Source organism: Leptosomus discolor, chromosome Z (assembly GCF_034619465.1).
Source record: "Leptosomus discolor isolate bLepDis1 chromosome Z, bLepDis1.hap2, whole genome shotgun sequence".
In the NCBI taxonomy this organism is placed as follows: domain Eukaryota; kingdom Metazoa; phylum Chordata; class Aves; order Leptosomiformes; family Leptosomidae; genus Leptosomus; species Leptosomus discolor.
Genome location: NC_141419.1, coordinates 55,811,108 through 55,829,359, shown reverse-complemented (window position 1 = coordinate 55,829,359; position 18,252 = coordinate 55,811,108). Strand labels below are relative to the sequence as shown.

Here is an 18,252-nt window from a genome sequence, read left to right as displayed (position 1 = left end):
TTCATTAGTCATAATTAAGTTAATGGCAAGTTACATCACTTTTCCCTGACTGTGTTTTCCAAAGTAGAACAATATAACTGCATTGGAACGTATTAAATGTTATGTTAACAAATACAAAATCCTGTGTTAAAGTTAATTTATTAATGTTGAGCTGTGGAGTGATACACGCTGACAAAACCAGAAAAATTCAAAATTGAGGCTGACAGTCTGTCCTTCCCCGATTGTATAGACTTGTTGCAGCACATGCAGTATGTAAGTTCATGCTGCAATCTGAGACCTAAGCAACAATCAGCACAATGGGAAACAGTCAGAGTAGTCTGTCAACCACTGTGTCAAATTTTATTGTCCTTTTTGGATATCTTTAAAGATCTAAAAGATACTTTCAGTATCTTAAAACACAGCAGTTTTAAGAAAAGTATTATATCAATTCCAGGGTTCATGAAAGTAAAAAAATACATATAGATTATGTATAAAAGCATGCATTTCAATCTTATTTTATTTTTAATAAAAAATATGACAGAGGGTTACATCTCGACAATTGCTTAAAATATATTTTGGCAAATGTAAGTGTGATTCTATTATGTATTACTGCACATGTGGAAGGTTATTCTGGACCTAGAATTAGTTGCATGGACCCTCTTTGCCCCTTCTTCCATGGGTGTCCTGTCTCCTCTGTTTGTGATAATTCAGCTCTCCTGGACGAAATGCTGTACTTCTGCTGATCAAATGGTATCCCCAGAGCTGTCTTGTACAAATGTACTCAGGCATAGTCAGATAAGAAGTCTGCCCAAGCTTAAGGTTTTAAAATAGATACTATCACTGCCTATATTCATATCATCCTGCCACATCCAACTTCATACCCTCTCCTGTCCCACTTGGTTTTCTCCCATCAGCAGTTTAAATAGAAACAACATTGTTTCCACTGTACTTGCACTATATGTGTTACTCCTGTAATCACATTGGCTCATGGCAGTCTTCAAAAAAGTGTTGCTGGTGGTCAGATTCAGTTTGGGAAGAACTATGTTATCGCATAGCTATAGCTGTCCAAATGCTTTTGAATCACAGAATCGTTTAGGTTGGAAAAGACCCTTAAGATCAAGTCCAACTGTTAACCTAACACTGATAAGTCCACCATTATACCACATTCCTAAGCACCACATCCACAAGTCTTTTAAATACCTCCAGGGACAGTGACTCAATCACTTCCCTGGGCTGTCTGTTCCAGTGATTGACAACCCTTTCAGTCAGTGAAGAAATTTTTCCAGATGTCAAATCTGAACCTCCCTTGGTGCAACTTGAGGCCATTTCCTCTTGTCCTATCACTTGTTACTTAGAAGAGACCAACACCCGCCTCACTACAACCTCCTCTCAGGTAGCTGTAGAGAGCAAAGGTCTCCCCCTCAACCTCCTTTTCTCCCAGCTAAACAACCCCAGTTCCCTCAGCCACTCCTTATAAGACCTGACCCTTCACTAGCTTTGTTGCCTTACTCTGAACACGCTTCAGCACATCTTTTTTGTAGCAAGGGACCCAAAACACACAGTATATGAGGTGCAGTCTCACCAGCTCTAGGTCTTTAGAGAAACTTTCTAAATGTAATAGCCTTGTTACTGTTGGTTTCATTTTTTTTGTGGGTGAAAGAAAGCAAAACTAGTGTACAAAGTTCCTTTCTTCCAGTTGAGTATGATAGACATTCGAAGTAAAATTAAAGTATCTGAAATGTAATAAACAGTTGAAAAATCAGCAATGGTGCACATTAGTTATTTTGTCTGAATGCTGTATTTCAGACTTCTTTTTTTAATGCTGTGGAAATGTCATAATAGTATCTCAGTCACATCACTAGCTAATATGTTATTGCTGCTATTTTTCAGATTGCTTTTCTAATATAAGCCTAAGCATTTCTTCATTTCTTGAATATGTTTTAGACTGATTCTGACTTCTCTACCACCATCTAAAGCTGAATAAATTCTTCTTTCTCTTTATGGACTTCTTGAATCTCCTCTTTTTGAAATAGCAGCTTTCAAGCTGTCATCCTCAAAACTGTGGGAAGTAGCCGTTGGACCATTATTAAACACAAGAGTGGTGTATAGACAAATTTGACAATCAGGGTGTGTGATGGTTTATGGGATATATTGAAACTTGGAATTGAAGTGGAATTTTCAGAAGCTCACTGCGCAGCCAAATTATTACAGATGTGCTTGGGGCAAGCCAAATACAGTGCTTGATGCCAACTTTTTTTTTTTTTCCAAGAAAAAATAATCCCAAAAGTAGTTATAGGGGAAACATAATGTGTCAGAGGATGGTATTCTGGAGCTTTAAAGAGTTTTAATAAAGATGTTAACCTATGTTATCGTGTATTCATGGATTTGTGTGAGCTGTACAGATATGTCTATGTATATATGTGTAGGAATTTTTCTTTGTTTCACTTTTTTGATTTCATTCCCTTGTCTGCTTTTCTTTCAAAATGTATGATATTTCACATGATCACTCACCTTCTGTCTTGCCTAGCCCTTTCACACAGCTAGCTGCCTTTTTATAACATAATCCACAGTGTCTTGAAGTCCACAGAAATTTTTTCGTTCTGTTCAGTGCTGTTCAGTCAAGCCCATATTCTGAATTCCTAGGCTTACAATGTTATAAAATTACACAACGATTCTAACCCTGTTGCATGAATCTCAGGTTTTGAGTCTTCACTTACCGTTTTGCAAGAAGACTGAGTAAGAAGGGTGAATATGAACTGGCTGAGTTAGGAAAATAAATATGCAATTCTTCATGAAAAATAATCTGTATTTCTGAAGTAGAGAATTGTAAATGCTGTATCAGTATCTTCAAAAGGCATTGGGTATGTTTCTGGGAGTTGAAAATTATTGCCCACATGTGTTTGTTGAAGTGCATGAACAGTCTGTCTGCTGTAACACCTCATGCTCTATGGAATATCTGGTTTTATTGCCTCTTACTTTTTGTGTGTTTTGGTGATCAGTGAAATATCTGCCCTTTTGCCAAGTACTGAACAGTTATTCACCAGGAGTTTTACAATGAAATCTTTCAATAGCCATTTTCTTCCAATTTTAGTTTGTATACCTAAAATTTTATTTTTGTAAGTGTTTTTTATCTTCTACTAAGTACTTATTTGCCTCCTTTTATCTCCATTCAATTCATTTTTATATACTAAAACAATATCTATTGTATCCTATTTGCTGCTATGTTTATAGAAACTTAAAGAGTTGTTATACTGAGGCATGGTTTAAGTAGTCCTTGTTCTCTTCTCACCATCAAACAGAGTGAAATTCTTTAATGCATGACAGAAGTTACTTGTTGTCATGCATTTATTAGATGTTCTTCTTCCTCCAGTCTTCTAGTCTTTTTGGTGTGTGGTCTTTCAAATAGACAAATTTATGAGTCCTCCTTTTTGAAAGGGCAGAATGCACACAAATCTATTGTTCTTCAGCTTAGGACCTCTGTTTTCAATGTTTTCCCTCTGTGGCAGAATAAGTATAGACCGCTGTCACAGATGTCATCCTTTGTCTCAACAAGTATTTGCAGACCATCAAGCAACCTTTTCAAAGTCAGTATTTATTAATCAGAAGAATATACTAGCTAGAGTCTTAGGCAAGAAGGGCAAAGCTAAATTTGCAAAAAGGTATGTTCCACATCATTTAGGACTACTTTTGGTCATTCTCCGAAGAGGCACTTTCTTATCTTGGCTGATCCCACAACTGAACAGGCTAAACATGTGCATGTACCTCACATCATATGGGGTTACAGCCTTTATTTTTAATGCTGTGTAGAACTGGGTTTTCACTATCGTTAGTAGTGACTGTCATCTCTGAATGCTACTAAGCTCCTGCAGGTGATAGCAACTGGAGTAGCAGCTTTCATAGGTTAGGTACGTGTTGTTTAAACAAGCTCAAGCCCCATTATCTGTTGTGAAAAAAATTGTATTTAAATTTCCTTGTATATCTCTTGTTCTTGTTTTAGGGGGGTTGGGTAATTTTCAGTGTCTTCGTTACCCTGACACAAAAATGTTTCCATCTTTGGACTGGAAAAGGAAGTGGTCATCTTTAAAAGTCTATAGGTTTTCTTCTCAATGCTGTTGGGATGCAAAAAAAAAATATTTACATATCCCTTGTCCACAGAGTTAATCATCTCATCACAGAAAGGCAAGCAGGTTGACCAGGCTTGGTTTGCACTTGGTAGACCTACGCTGGCTGTTCCCAGTCACCTTTGTGTCCTTCAGATGTGGCTTCCAGGAAAATTGGGTCCCCAAGAAATTGTTTTCTTGGGTATTGAAGTCAGGCTTACTATCTTCCATTTGCAATCAGACTATGTCTATGGCAATGACAGAAATTACTCCTATGCAATATAATGCGAAGAAAACAAGTTATGTTTTAGTGTCCTCAGGCAAGTGAAAATAGAGCCATTTTTAACAGCTCGATCCACAGGAAGTATTTTGCCTTAAGACCATAGGGTTAAAACCAGCAGCTACTACCATTTTCACAATCCATCTCTGAAATGGGTACTCTTTAATATTTTTATGAGACGTCTACAGTCAGGACAGAACCTAATATGCTACATGCCTTTCACTTTCCAGTACTAGTATCTTTTTGCATCCTCATATTGAAGATTTTGGGGTTTTATTTGTTTTGGTTTGGTTTTTGCTATTGGCATGTATTGAGTAAAAGATGTTGAAATGGCTGAAATATCACAGAGACTTTCTTCTGCACTTATAAAGTTTATTTAGAATACAGAAGTATTTAGCATTGATTCGTTGTTGTCAATGTTGAAATTTCTTCTTAAGAGTCCTGTATAAAATGCACCAAACCATTTTGTATGATTTTTGTCCATATCTTAGCCTTGTTCTTAGCTTGGACTTTGGGGAAACAGCTGTTAACCCTTGTTATGTTAAAAATGATTTTGAAAGTTCACTCTTTTCTGCTTTTTCAATTTAATTTCTAGCTTATGGCAGTGTTTTGCTTACACTACAGGACAAGAGGTAGTTTTTTTAAATAACCTTTGTACAAATATACTATTTTGTTTATGGATTTAATCTGCCCAAATATGCAAGATTAAAAAAATAAAGCAAGCACTAAGATTAACTCTGTTTGGGAAATCGTAGCCTTCTAATTACCCTGTGTTTCGTGGGGTTTGAACTGTAGGATAAAAGTTGATTTAGCAGTTGCCCTTCTTCTGCGTGCCAGCTAATAAAGTTGGCATTGAGTACAGCCATGAATACAGTACCGACCTAATGGTAGCCATATAGCACAATCAGATCGTAGTAGGATAACTATATACCAATTACTTTTATGTCTTTTACAGAAAAAATAAAATATTTACCTGTATTAAATGTATTTTACATTTAAAAAAATTACTTTTCCTGAATAAAAACTGCATCTTTTCTCTCACAGGCATTGGCCTTTTCAGTTCCTTGGGATTTTTCTAACCTCCAGGAATTTCCTTTCGGCTTCTTATGTAACTAATACTTTAAATAATGATATTTTATATTCAAAAGGGTGTATTATCTCTTTCAAACAGCTTTTTAGTCAAAATTACAGTAGTATCACTAGTTGAGTGGTTTGCCACCATATTTCCGAATAAAGGTCAAAATATTCATCCAGAGAGAATGGATTTAACCAGATTTCCTAAACTCCTGGAGAAAACAGGTTTGCTCAGGGTGTACAGTCTGTCTCCTTTTCATTTCCTTGAGGCATCTTCTTAGATTGGTTTCCCAGTGTGGTCATGCCCCTGTATCTTTCTGCATTTTATTGCAGTCCCATACTTCATTCTCAAGAAATGTTGCCCATAGCCACATATGCACAAATGTATAACAGTAAAATTATCACAGGAGACCTCGAGTGGCCCAGGGCCAGTGAAGACGATAAAAAAAACCAAAATACACCAAGTATGTTAAAATGCAGGGTTGCCATCCAGGGAGATGACACAGCATTCCACTGGGAAAATTTTTGAGTCTAGGCAACTTTTTTCTAACCTTTTTTAAGATTTACAAAAGCTTAAGTTTTTACCTATTTACATATCTTTCTGGTTACTGTGTTCTGTGAACACTTGCTATAAATATTAAGATGCCACTAGTGTAAAATGTTAAAAAAAAATAGCACTGACCAGTCTTGCTTTTGCATCACTGCCATACTGTGAGGAAAAGAACTCGATTGCTTCCCTGTTTGCTTATTACATGGATGTATGTACTGTAAGGGAAACTGGTTAGGGAGTTAAGATTGATATTTGATTACAAGAACAGTGACGTTCTTGGTTACCTCCTCTATTCGTATTTTTACTTTTATTTCAAGGGAAATACTCATTTAAAAACAGGAGTGTATATAAGTGCTTGATTATAAATGGGATTGGCTGAGTTCCCTGGTAGGAAGACAGTTCTTGGACAAGTTCCGTCTGTCTTGCTTTGCTATTTCATGGTGGCACAGAAATGTAGCTATTATGTGAGATCGCGATTATAAAAGAAGAGAATACATGTCATACTACCTGTCAGCTGGATGTGCAAACGCCTCAGCAGAATTAGACTTTTGACTGGGAAACCAGCACAAACTGAAATTTTGGAGTGGTATACCCGTGGTAGCCTTTGTTTGATAGCAGATGAACTACAGTACTTGATGCTCAATTTATGTCAGTATATGATGAATAAACATTTATTTAGTCATAAAAATACCCTTATAAACTTGAAACAGAGTAGATGAATTGTATAAAAAGTTGTATCATGCAGTGAGTTTTATCCAAATGCTTTTCATTTAAGGCAGAAGCAATGTGAATTGTGAGCTATGATTCCTCCACTGGGTGAGCAAAGTAGCGTAGAACTCAAGCAGTGGTTTCTTCAAACTGTATGTAGTTACAGCAGCAAAACATCTTTTGATACGTGGAAAGGAGATTAGGCAGGTACTTTGTCTCTGCATATAACAGATTCACTAAATCTGCATACCAGATAACCATCAGCTTCGTCGATGCAGGGGGTAAACACAAATCTTATCTTAATATCATGTGGGCAAAATTATCAAGCTTTTGCTTATGGCATCAAGATTTGCTCTGAAGAATCAAATTCCGTTGCCCTCATTCAAGGAAAAAGACTGAAGTCATTGAAAAGTATTCTGAAAAGAAGTTTTTATAGGTATGCACTTGTAAAGAACCATTTCTAACTAAATATTCAATACTTAATCTTTTGTATACTGGAGAGGATATTATTAACATATATAAGTTAATGTTTTAATTTGTAAATGTAATAATATGTTACAACTAGTTGGCAGTGTATTGTCTACATACTCAACTATATTTTACAATCGACAAGTGTTTGTGTATAATTGCTGCCTAATTTATAAATACTTTTCCACAAATCTCTGGAAATTGCATATCAAACTAATTTTGGTGACTGGTAAAGCTTCAATGCATTCAAATTTTTATAATTTATCTGGATCATTTACATCTTTCTCTTTTGTTTCTAGTTCAATAGAACAATGTAAATGAAAGATAGAAAAGACTGTTTAAATTGGCTTGTTCAGTCTGTCTTGCACATCATTTTCTTTGTAGCCACCCAGAGTTTTGTCCACTCATATTCTAACTAACTCAGACAGGTGTAAGTAACTCTGTAACTCCACCAACAGCAGGAAAATATTTCACAGTCCACTAAGCTGAACTGTTACACCATTTTCTTATCATCTAAATGTATAGTTTACTTTGCTAACTTTATTTTTATTACATCTGCTTATTGCAATTTTAACTCTCATAAACTTCCTCCCAGGTTTTTTTTTTTTGTACATTAGGCTCTTCAGGAGCTAGTAGATGGCTATCAAAGCCACATTATAGCTTTTGGCTATATAATAAATAAAAGATAATGAAAAGTTCCATAAGACTATTACTTGGTAATACTTGGTTGACTGATTCATTTCTACTTTGTGTAAAACCCTTAGAGAGGTTCGAAATTTTAAATTCTAATTCTTGCACATTTAAATGCTTTTGACATTAATGAAAAAATAACTTAATAAACAAATGCTAGAATGTTTTTTGCATGAACGCATATATATGTGTAATGCCCTGGTGTCAGGGTGATGTCAATAATAATCAGTTTTTAAAAACATTTCTATTCAGTCCTCACTGAAGACTGACCAAATGCAGTTCCTTTTACATATGCATTATGTTAGGTGATGGTAGGAGAAAAACAACAATACAGCTCAACCTCACAGAGGTTTATTTTCAGTTAAATTGAACTAGGATTTATTGATTAAGGACATGCTCTATTGTGTAGTAGGTGTAAGTCAGTAAAAATATGTTTAATTGGATGTAATTCTTCTTAATACACCAAATTTCCAAACAATTTTATTGGGTAAAATTATGCAAAACCTAAAGTATTTGTTTCCAGATTTAAAAATATATTAAAATTAAATTAAGAGTAGTATAAATATTGGTTGTTCATACCAGAGCTATGTATGTTATTTTTTCTATTGTAATGACCTTAAGCTTGGGAATGGTCATGACTAAATTATAACTGTTAGGTTACCGATTTTTTTTTAAAGTATTAGTAAATATCTGATTCTGGGTTTTTTTAGTATATATATAGAATCAAGGAGAAAAGCCTTAAGATGATACACTACCAACAATAGTTTCCCAAAACAATCCTGAAAAATAAATACAGCAGTCTCATCCCCTTCAATTTTGTTAGATGCAGGAGCTCAGTGCCTGTGTCTATCAGGTCCAAAAGTAGTTTAACCATGTCAACATCCACATTGCAACTATTGTTTTCACAGTTTACATACAGTTAAATGGAGACCTTTCCTCTCTGACTAAGGCAGTAATTTCTGCATATAGTAGCAGGTGCATTTAGCTATGTCAGTTTAACTTAATCAATTTAAAATAAAATGAGGTTTAATTATTATTTGATTTTAATGCTGATGCACTAAGGGCAAAATTTCTCTTTATTTTTCTGACTATTCCAGCTGGTCATCTAAAAGATACTACCTCTGCCTACATACCTGATCCTGCATATGTACTTTCTCCTTCTCAGCTACAACAAGTACCATTACAACAGGAAAACATTTTTGCTTCATATAGCTCAAGGCTGTGGGTGTAATTTTCCAATTCCAGTGAGAGACGTTACACTTTATCTTCTGCTGTGTAGGAGCTGTGCATCAGCTGATTTCCATTCCACCAACCTAGCACTGGAAAAGGAAATATGAAATCTTGCTTTTGCCAAAATAAATGAGAGTATAAAAAAGGAGAGAAAAGAATTGGATGCGTTGTTAAATATTCACATACAGAGAGGTTCATATGTCAAAGCCAGCATCTTTAAACTACATGGTAGATTTTTGTTACCCACCTCACCTTACTTTCAATGTATCATGTTCTTCTGTTCAGTCACTCACTGTGTTTTTAAGCCCAGTTGTTGTTAATATTGAAACACACCTTTGACTGTTCTTTACTTCTGATTGTGCTACAAGTTTCTAAGTCACAGAATCCAAGCTTTGTAAAGCTTTTTTGTTTCCTTATTAAATTACTACCCGGCTTTCTGAGAACAGCAATGTATTCTGATTATTGTAGGCAAATGCACAGAGGAAGAAAAGCTGTTGAGCAATACAAACATTTTCTTAGCTGAAACTTGTGACTTAAAGTATTTTGCTCATATAAGCAGAAGGACGGTGTGTACTCAACTTCTAAAAGAACTCAAAGATGAAATAGCCAAGCTCCTAACTGCACTGTGTAATTTTTCACTTAAACCTGCTTGACTATCACAGGATTGTTTGGCAAAGGTGTTTCAAGAAAAGTTTCAGGGAAGATCAGAAAAGTATTAACTGATAAACCTGACATCTGTATAAGGCAAATTAGTAATAATATGGAATACAATTAGTGAACACATCAATAAATATGACATATCTGGGAAGAGTTGACACAAGCTTTTGTTGAAAGAGGTTGTACTTCACAATTATATCAGACAGAGTACTTTGAAGCTGGTTGATACAGTCTGTTGGGATTTCCAGAAAGCATTTGCAAAGAAACTAAACAGTCATAAAAGGGGAATGCTTGGATCAAGTTTTAGGGCAGGTGCAAAACAAACGAGGGGAAGTGTTTTTGAAAGAGAAGGTAGCTGAGCTGAGGGACTCCTTGCCACAGGATGTTGTGGTATGTAAAAGGTTTTGTGGACTACAAGACTGGTTAGATGAACTTACAGAAGTAGAGAGGCATAAACCCCGGTTTAGAAAGTCCCTGACCACAATTTTTTTGATGTGAGGAAAGTGTTCTGGGAAAGTATTGTTAATTTTCACCTTTTCTCCTGGCCTTTCTTCACCTGTCACTGTTGGTGCTGATAGAAACAAGTGTATCTTTTCTCTGGCCTTGTGAGGGTGCAGTTGCACACATTGAAATTTTTTGAAAATATGGTCATTAGTGTTTTAAAATGGTATGCCCTCTATTCCAGATGTACCGTTGCAATATATGACTACAGTGTAATGTTGTACACTCTTGTCAAAATACTTGGTTTTCCAGAAAGATGTCTACTAATCTGGGGACAAGGAGTTGCACAGTACAAAATAAGTATGTTATTTTCTACTAGTATATGACAGAATATTGTAAGTCTTCAGCCATTTGTAATGCAGTAATTTATTTCTAGTGTCATTTGTCATTAAATGAGAAAAATGTTGTCAATTATTCTTATGTGTTAGAGAATACCCAGCTGTTCAGTACTGCTGAACAGAAGATCAAATACATGCATATGACATCTCGGGGCTCTGTAGGAATGGTTGTGGTTGAAACATACTTCAGAGAAGTAATACTAATAACAATTGGCTGATTGAACTATGTTTAGAAGACAAGAAGTGAAGGCCAGTTTTGCAAAGAGGCTTCATGATCAGTTATTTGATAATTATTTTGTAATTATTTCAATAATTATTAGGTCTTTTTTCCATTATGTAAGAGGTAAAAATATTTTTATATTAAAAAACCTGAGATTTCATTATGGTCCTGCTCTAGAAATTAAATGCTTTACCCCCCCAAAATGCCAAAATACAGATAGTTACGTACCAAATGATGAATTAATGGCTTTTGAATTATGCTTTGTTATACAATCAATTTCTGTTAATATTCTGTTATAAAATAGTGCATATGAATAAAATAGAGAATCTTTTATTCTTCCAGTTTGTTTAATACATGCATGTGAAGATGCCTGCATGAAATTTCATGCTTTAAGCCGTCTTTTTGCCACATTGAGGGCAGCTTCTTGGACTAATGATGCTCGGGTTATATTTTAGTCTTGGGCATTCGGCACACACTATAACACCCTTTCTTTCGTCTTTCAGCATCATCATGCCTTACTTTCTCTCTAATGTAAGTCTTGTGAGGGAAGTCCCAGAAGTTATATCTCTAATTTCCTTTAATGCCTTTACTAGGAGAATTCTTCACCAGTATGATCTGATGATCTTTTCTGTCACTCCTATAAAAGTATTCTCTGTTCTCCTCTTTATCAGTTTTACAAGAAATACTGAAAATTACAGTATATGATTGTAACTTTACAAAAACTAACAAAAATATACAAATACAGACAGTATTCGAAATTTTCTTTAACTGACAATGTTCTAATGTAGTGTCAGACTTTCAGTATTCCTGCACTATAGTGTCTATAACATTTTATGTTGTTACAATAATCTATGATTCTTACAGCTTTTGTTATTGCAGAATACATGCAGAAAGTTTCTGACTCTCTTTCTGTAATTTTTATTATAGTGATATTGTAAAAAAACGCTGTAAAAGAAAAGTGCAAAGTTTATGTTCTGCTATACATATATTTACGTATTTGAAAATTAGGACTGTTTTCTAGGGATGTATTGGGAAAAGAACAGGAAGTTGTTATCGTTCTACAAAAATCAGTGAAACCGTAATGCAACTGCATAGATGATTGGATCATAGGTTCATCGTGTCAGTTACAAAATCCAGTTATCGTTGCCCTTTTTGGTGAACTGGTGCGAGAAAAAAACTATGTACTAGTGTGTCTTCCACAGCTTCTGAGAATGTATTTGGTTCTTTTGGCTGATTTTGTTTGCAAATCAAGACCTAAATCTTTATAAATTATCGAATTATCCTTACCGCTGTCTACCATCAGTATAGGTCTTTGCAGAACTACTGCAAGGTCAGGTGGGTTCTTCCTTTCTGCTTCTAGATCTCAGTTACACCCTCATTAGCTAAGATTGACATCTGGCATCTCAAGAGCTACCAGCTCTTTATACCTCCTTCTCCTTTTTTTTTTTAATCTTACAGTAGGTTGAACAGAACTATAGCATGAACAGAACTGGCCCACAGCTGCTGAAAAAAATCATCCCTTTAAGGATACTTGCATTATTTGGACTGAATCACTCATTCATCTTCCTTTTCAGCAGCTGCATTATAACTACGATTAAAAACTGTAAACATCCTACCCCTTGGCTACATGCGGATGGCTGACTTCTACACCAGAAACCTTGGACTTTTTTCTTAAGCTTAGATTTTAGCTACTGGAGTGTGTTGCTCGTTTCTGTTAATAACAGTTTCTGAGCCTGTATTTCCTGGTGACTAGGGTACTAGTGATTTGTATCCTTTCTGTCATTCCAGGCTAGCTGTGTCATGACAAAGCCTTCCCAGCCTGTTCAGATGCCTCATGGTTTCTCTCACCTACTATTTTTCAGTCTTTTCAGAACTTTCAGTTTCTCTTTCATTTCCTTTTATAACAGTTCAAGCTTTTGTTTTAATTCCTCCTGGCCTTTTAAAATTTTTTAAATTTTTGTTGAAAAAGTATTCAAGAAGAAAAAATGGAACTGAGGTAATTGTTAATACATCATCAATGTGAACAATGGGAAACAAATGCAATTTTAGAATATAGTTATAAAATATATGACATAAGGTACCTGCAGGGTTTTCTAAAACCACTTGTTTTATGGACACAGAAAATGTCCTATTATTTTCTATGCTGTCTTTGCAATATTATTTTGCTGAAAAACAATTGTTAATAGTGTAAAATCAGTTATTTTCTCTGAAGAGTGAGGTAGAATTGTTTTTATTCTACAGTTATTTCAATTTCAATTAATTGATCATTGATCCTTCCAAAAAAAAAGTGATTAGAAGAATCGTATAGGGTATCTCTGCTAACTGGTCTGTTTATCTTGATTGATAGATAGAAAAGTATATAGGAAGATCTGTTTATCTATGTGTTTATGCATATTTGCACATGTGTGTATTCCTAATTTGAAGAGACAGCTATTTCGTAGTTAAAAATGCTGAAACACAAGATCTTTTACAAGGTACATGACAGCTGCTTCTTGAATTTAATTTCAATATTATTTAGTTTATACGTAGAACTTAGCTAACCATCTCCACAAGCTATATAGTTCATACCTTTAATATCTTTACAGCTCTGATAGCCATTGGACGGTACAGCATGACAATAGAGACAGTGGATGTTGGATGGTGCAAAGAAATCACAGACCACGGAGCCACCCAAATTGCACAAAGCAGCAAGTCTCTCAGATATTTAGGGCTGATGAGATGTGATCAGGTAAGGAGCATTTATGTGAACTGGTGCTTGCTTCTGAGTATGTGTGAGAGTGAATGCTCATGTGTGTATGTGTAACTAAGGGAGAAAAATGGGAAGGTTTATGTTTTTCTGTACAAACAGGTTTGGTATTCACTGCCGTGGTAACTTAGAGTGTACTGTGTTCACATATTAGCTCAAAAAGTATCAGAGGAACTAAAAAGAGCATTATAAGTTTTTGCAGACATGGATTTTCAAAATACACCTACAGGCTACACCCACAACCTGAGGTGCTCACAAAAGTTTTATGTAAAATCTGTTCTCTGAGGGTTTTGAATATTTTTGGCTAAAAGTGATTGGTATGTCATGTCATTCCTATGACAGACTACTTTGCTTTTTAAAAAGAAAGAAAAAAAAGAAACAAAAGAATAGTAAAAAGACTCCAATGTGATTTTCTATATGTCTGTGTTCTTGCTCATATGTAATGGGTTTGAAAACTCAAGGACAAGGATTTGGCTAACACCATAGTGCTAAAAAAGACAAAAAAAGTACTGAATTTCTTATTATACAGCATTCCTACGTGGAATATATTAAGAATATCTATAAGTTTTAGTACTTTATCATTAAAAGAAAAGAGGACAAGGCAGTCCAGCTCCACCTCACCCTGTATATAGCCTTCATGTCTCTGCTGAGAGAAGAGAGATCAAGAGGCCTGGAAACACAACAGAAATAGCTAAAAGTCATTGGAGATTCAGAATCTCTGATATCAAATCTTCAAATATACCTACAGGGATTGTTTCTTTTCCAACCATCATGAATGAAATGTCCAGCTTGTGATGTGCCCATCATAAATGTGTCTCTCAGGCTTGGGAATTTCAGATTGGATACAGCCTGTGGAAACAGGTTTTTAGTCCAAGAAACTTCATACTCAAAACCATTACCTTGCATCCCTTACAGTGCTTTATAGAAGAAGTTACAAAACCCAGTATTTCAACTGGCGAGGAATAATGATTTCCAGGTCAGTTGTAAAGTTAGAAATAGCATTTTGTAAACCCAGCCTTAGACAGTTTCCCGTTTAAGGGGAGGTTGAGCACTTTGGAAGAATTGGTCTGTCTATTAAAGCTGACTTCACTTAATCTCCTGAACATTAGTGGTTTATGAGAGGCAATAGACAAATAGACCGTGTGAGTCTCTTTGATGGATTGTGCTAAGATTATGTACTTAGAGAATGTTCAAAGGGTTACTTGACCTTGGGAATTAGATCTGGCCTTGAATCACCTGATCAATTTTACAGACGTATTTGGTTTGTGGATTTAGCTAACGTTGAACAATCAACAAGGATCTAATAAGAGCAATAATTTTATACTGTCTTCAGCTGCTATAGAAAATCCGTGATCTTGATGCTGAAAACAAATTTTACTAAACTAGATGTGCTACAGTCTGTATTCCTCTAATTGCTGGTTAATGCTTTCCTAGTTTTTTAGTGTTAAGAAGACAACTGCTAAAAGGAAAAAATAAGTATTTTTGAGAAAACTCCAAGGAAGATAGAAAAGCAATGTTGACTGCATGTCTGCGTGTGAGAGAGTGTGTATCTGTGTGTCTGTGTATGGTGTGCGTGCACGCATCCGTGTGCGCCTGTATACAAGTATTCAAAATATGGTAGCTAAAACTTGTTAAGAAATGAGTAAATTCTGTTATAGCAAACACTGTAGTAGTAGGACTACCACTGAGAATTATTTTCTCGTTTGCAAAGCCTTGGTGGGAAAAATAGCTCCACAGACAGAATGAAGTGAGTATCCTTGACTTGAGAGTTTTTGGCAGCTAGAAGATGCCAGCTCCCTTTTTCCACTGCAAATTAACAGAGAAATTACTGAACAAAGTCATGTCTTCAACTGTCTCTCCCCAGTATCATGCAGAACTAATTTTTTCCAGTGGCTGCTCTATTAAATTTAAAATGTCAGTGTCCAGCACATCATTATGGAGAATTCTTGGGTGGTGCAGAAGGGTTTATTTACATGCTCCATTGACTGAAATGCTTGTCTTTGGACTATTGTCAGCTTGTAGTGAAAAGCAGGTTAGAAAATTTGCCCCTTCTAACCAGCCTTCCTTTTCTAAGGTACTGACTGTTATGCTAGTACCAGGTAGCATTTATGCCTTTCTAGGAATTCCCAGGCATTGAAGGGGAAGTACTTAAACACAGTTACATACAGAACATATGTAAGTAGACTTCAAATGGTTACCACTAAAATAGTCTTTACGATCCAGGCTCTTTGGAATTTCTTTGATATGCAGTTGACATAAATTAGAGGCGTCAAGGGTCCTCCCAAGAAAGATCAGAGAGGTTGCAAGCGGGGTAAAGGCAGGCTCTGTTTTATGCCATTGATTATCTGAGTGCCTCCAGGCAATGTGCTTCAGTAGATGCAGAGCATTATTGATCCACACCATGAAAATAATCAAATTATTCATTTTTCATCAAACTGCTGTTGCCATGACCTTCCTTTTTATCATGTTTCCTACCATCTAACATGCACAGCGCGGGAGCAATATGGTCTTTGCCTTAATTGTGTTGAGAAGTTTCATAAAAAATGCTGACTTTACCATTATCATAATGAGAGCATATATTTTAGTTGAAAGTTTTCTAATAAGCATTTTAACAGTATTTTTTTCAAAAATTTAAGTGTTGCTAAATAGCAATATAATCACTATTTGCAAATCATAAACAGAAAAAAGTCAAATATTATTAAATGCTGAAAGTCTTTCAGAACTGTCCATAGTAGAATTTTGGTTTAAAAAACATGTTTATGCTTAGATACATAAAATCTAAGTATTCTTTTCAATGTAAAAATATTAGAGGCAAGGTGACTGAACAAATGTCTCTTTTTTTCTGATTTTCCCTAGTACCTCCATGACTTAGGCAAATTTGTCTTTTTCTGCACTACAAGCAGTGGTGTCTGAGGCCTGGAGAGAGCTCTGAACAAACTGGTACTACTGGAAAGATGCAGGGCAGTGTGGACACATGGGCATAAGTCCTGATAGCAGCTTAACTGACAAAGTACAGCACCTTGTCCAGGAAAGTCAGCAGTCAGCAAGGCACATGAGATAGTGTCATATGGATGTGGTAGTATAACCTATTGCTTCCATTTCCATGAGTAACTCAGGAAATGCTAGCTTGATTTCTACAGCGTTCTGCATTGTACAGCATAGGTACAGTGAGACACATAACATTAGTCTTCTGTATCAGATAGGCTTCCAAAAGTGTTTAGGCATTCAGAAAGTAGACCCTAAATATTTTTATGGTTTTTATATTTTGGACAATGAAATTTCCCAGTTGCCTGCATGCAAACATCAACATGTACTCAGAAGAAGCTTGGAGCCTTCTCCCTTCTGATCTCTCTTGCAGTACAGGGTATCAATGGTGTGTGAATATGTATTTGTCTGCATATGTATGTATGGGTCTGTACAAACAGCTGACAGCACTTAAGACTGCACAAGTCATGTGTTTCGTAAAAAGGAAATGTTGCCATTCTGAGTCTCCATTTCTTTTGAAAGCAGTAAGAGATAAAATCACATGTTTCAAGCTTCTTTTTCTGAACACAGTTCTATATGTTCCTACCCCTAAACTGACCTAGATCATGCTATTGTAGGTCATATATTGTAGTTATTTAATTATTTGTAAATATTTTGTATTTTATATTTCCAAAATAAATCGGAGAAAGAGGCAATGTTCCCTGTGCTATTTGTTGCTAGGAGTAATTTCAAAGATGTCTTTATAGCACTTCTTTATTGTGCTTTCATAACAATGCAAACAGCTTTAAATAATGGCAGTTTGAAATCTTCACCTTTGTGGAAAATGGCTGAGTGTCACCTGGGAAATAGTGGCTAAAAACTTGATCTGTTTTTTCTGGCTGATAGATTGGCCAGTTGAACAATGTGTCAGAATAATCCTGCTGTGGAGCTTGCAACCTTTCTCGCACAGATTTTCATATTTCAAGACCTTTTTCCTATAGCTGTGGTGCTATTTGCAATGGTTATCAGCAATGCTACCACATAAATGCAGAAGGCATTTCTTGGGAAAACATGCAGAAAAATACACTGAAAAACAAAGGTCACAAAATTCAATGTTCACAGCTATGTGTGAGTGAAATGAAGTGAGCCTGACGAAGTTGGCTGTGAATGAATACACAACGTCAGTTAATAAATCATCATGGCCTTTATTCCTTACTTTTTTTTTTTCCTTTTTTTTTTTTTTTGAGAAATTCAGTTGAATGAGTATTTTTAATGAAAATACTCCTGAAAGCCTGTAGCTTATTCCAGATGACTTTCTCAGATGAATTGCAGCACGTATTTCCTATTACAATTTTACTGAGATTTTAGAGCACAGAAACTGATGGTCAGTACAACTGACAAAAAGACAAACTCTTTTATATTACCACAGAGAGGAAGGAAGATAGATGACCCCTAAAAATAGAAATGGTCTGTTATCATTGCATATTAAGTAAGAATAAGATTTTTATAAAACCAGTAGATTTTTAAAATAATTTATCACTTTATCCTTCTATGAAATCTGCTGTAGAAATATTTGTAAATATATATCCTGTGCAAACTGGAAATCATTAACCTAACTAGCATGCAGCTCCTGCTGTATATGAGGAAATATCACCCTGTGAAAAAACTTACTGGCTCAGGGCAAAAAGAGTTTCCTATGTAATTTACTAAGGGAGACTGGAAACATTTTTACCCTTCGACAAATTTT

At 35.5% G+C, this 18,252-nt stretch overlaps 1 protein-coding gene across 1 annotated transcript in view; it reads left to right on the top strand.

Annotated features, from left to right (window-relative positions):
• FBXL17 (F-box and leucine rich repeat protein 17) overlaps window positions 1-18,252 on the top strand; it is a 317,344-nt gene that overhangs the window by 289,117 nt on the left and 9,975 nt on the right. Inside the window, exon 8 of the mRNA XM_086479596.1 lies at window positions 13,381-13,523. Coding sequence (XP_086335722.1) covers window positions 13,381-13,523 — 143 coding nt within the window. The remainder of the gene's footprint in view (window positions 1-13,380; window positions 13,524-18,252) is intronic.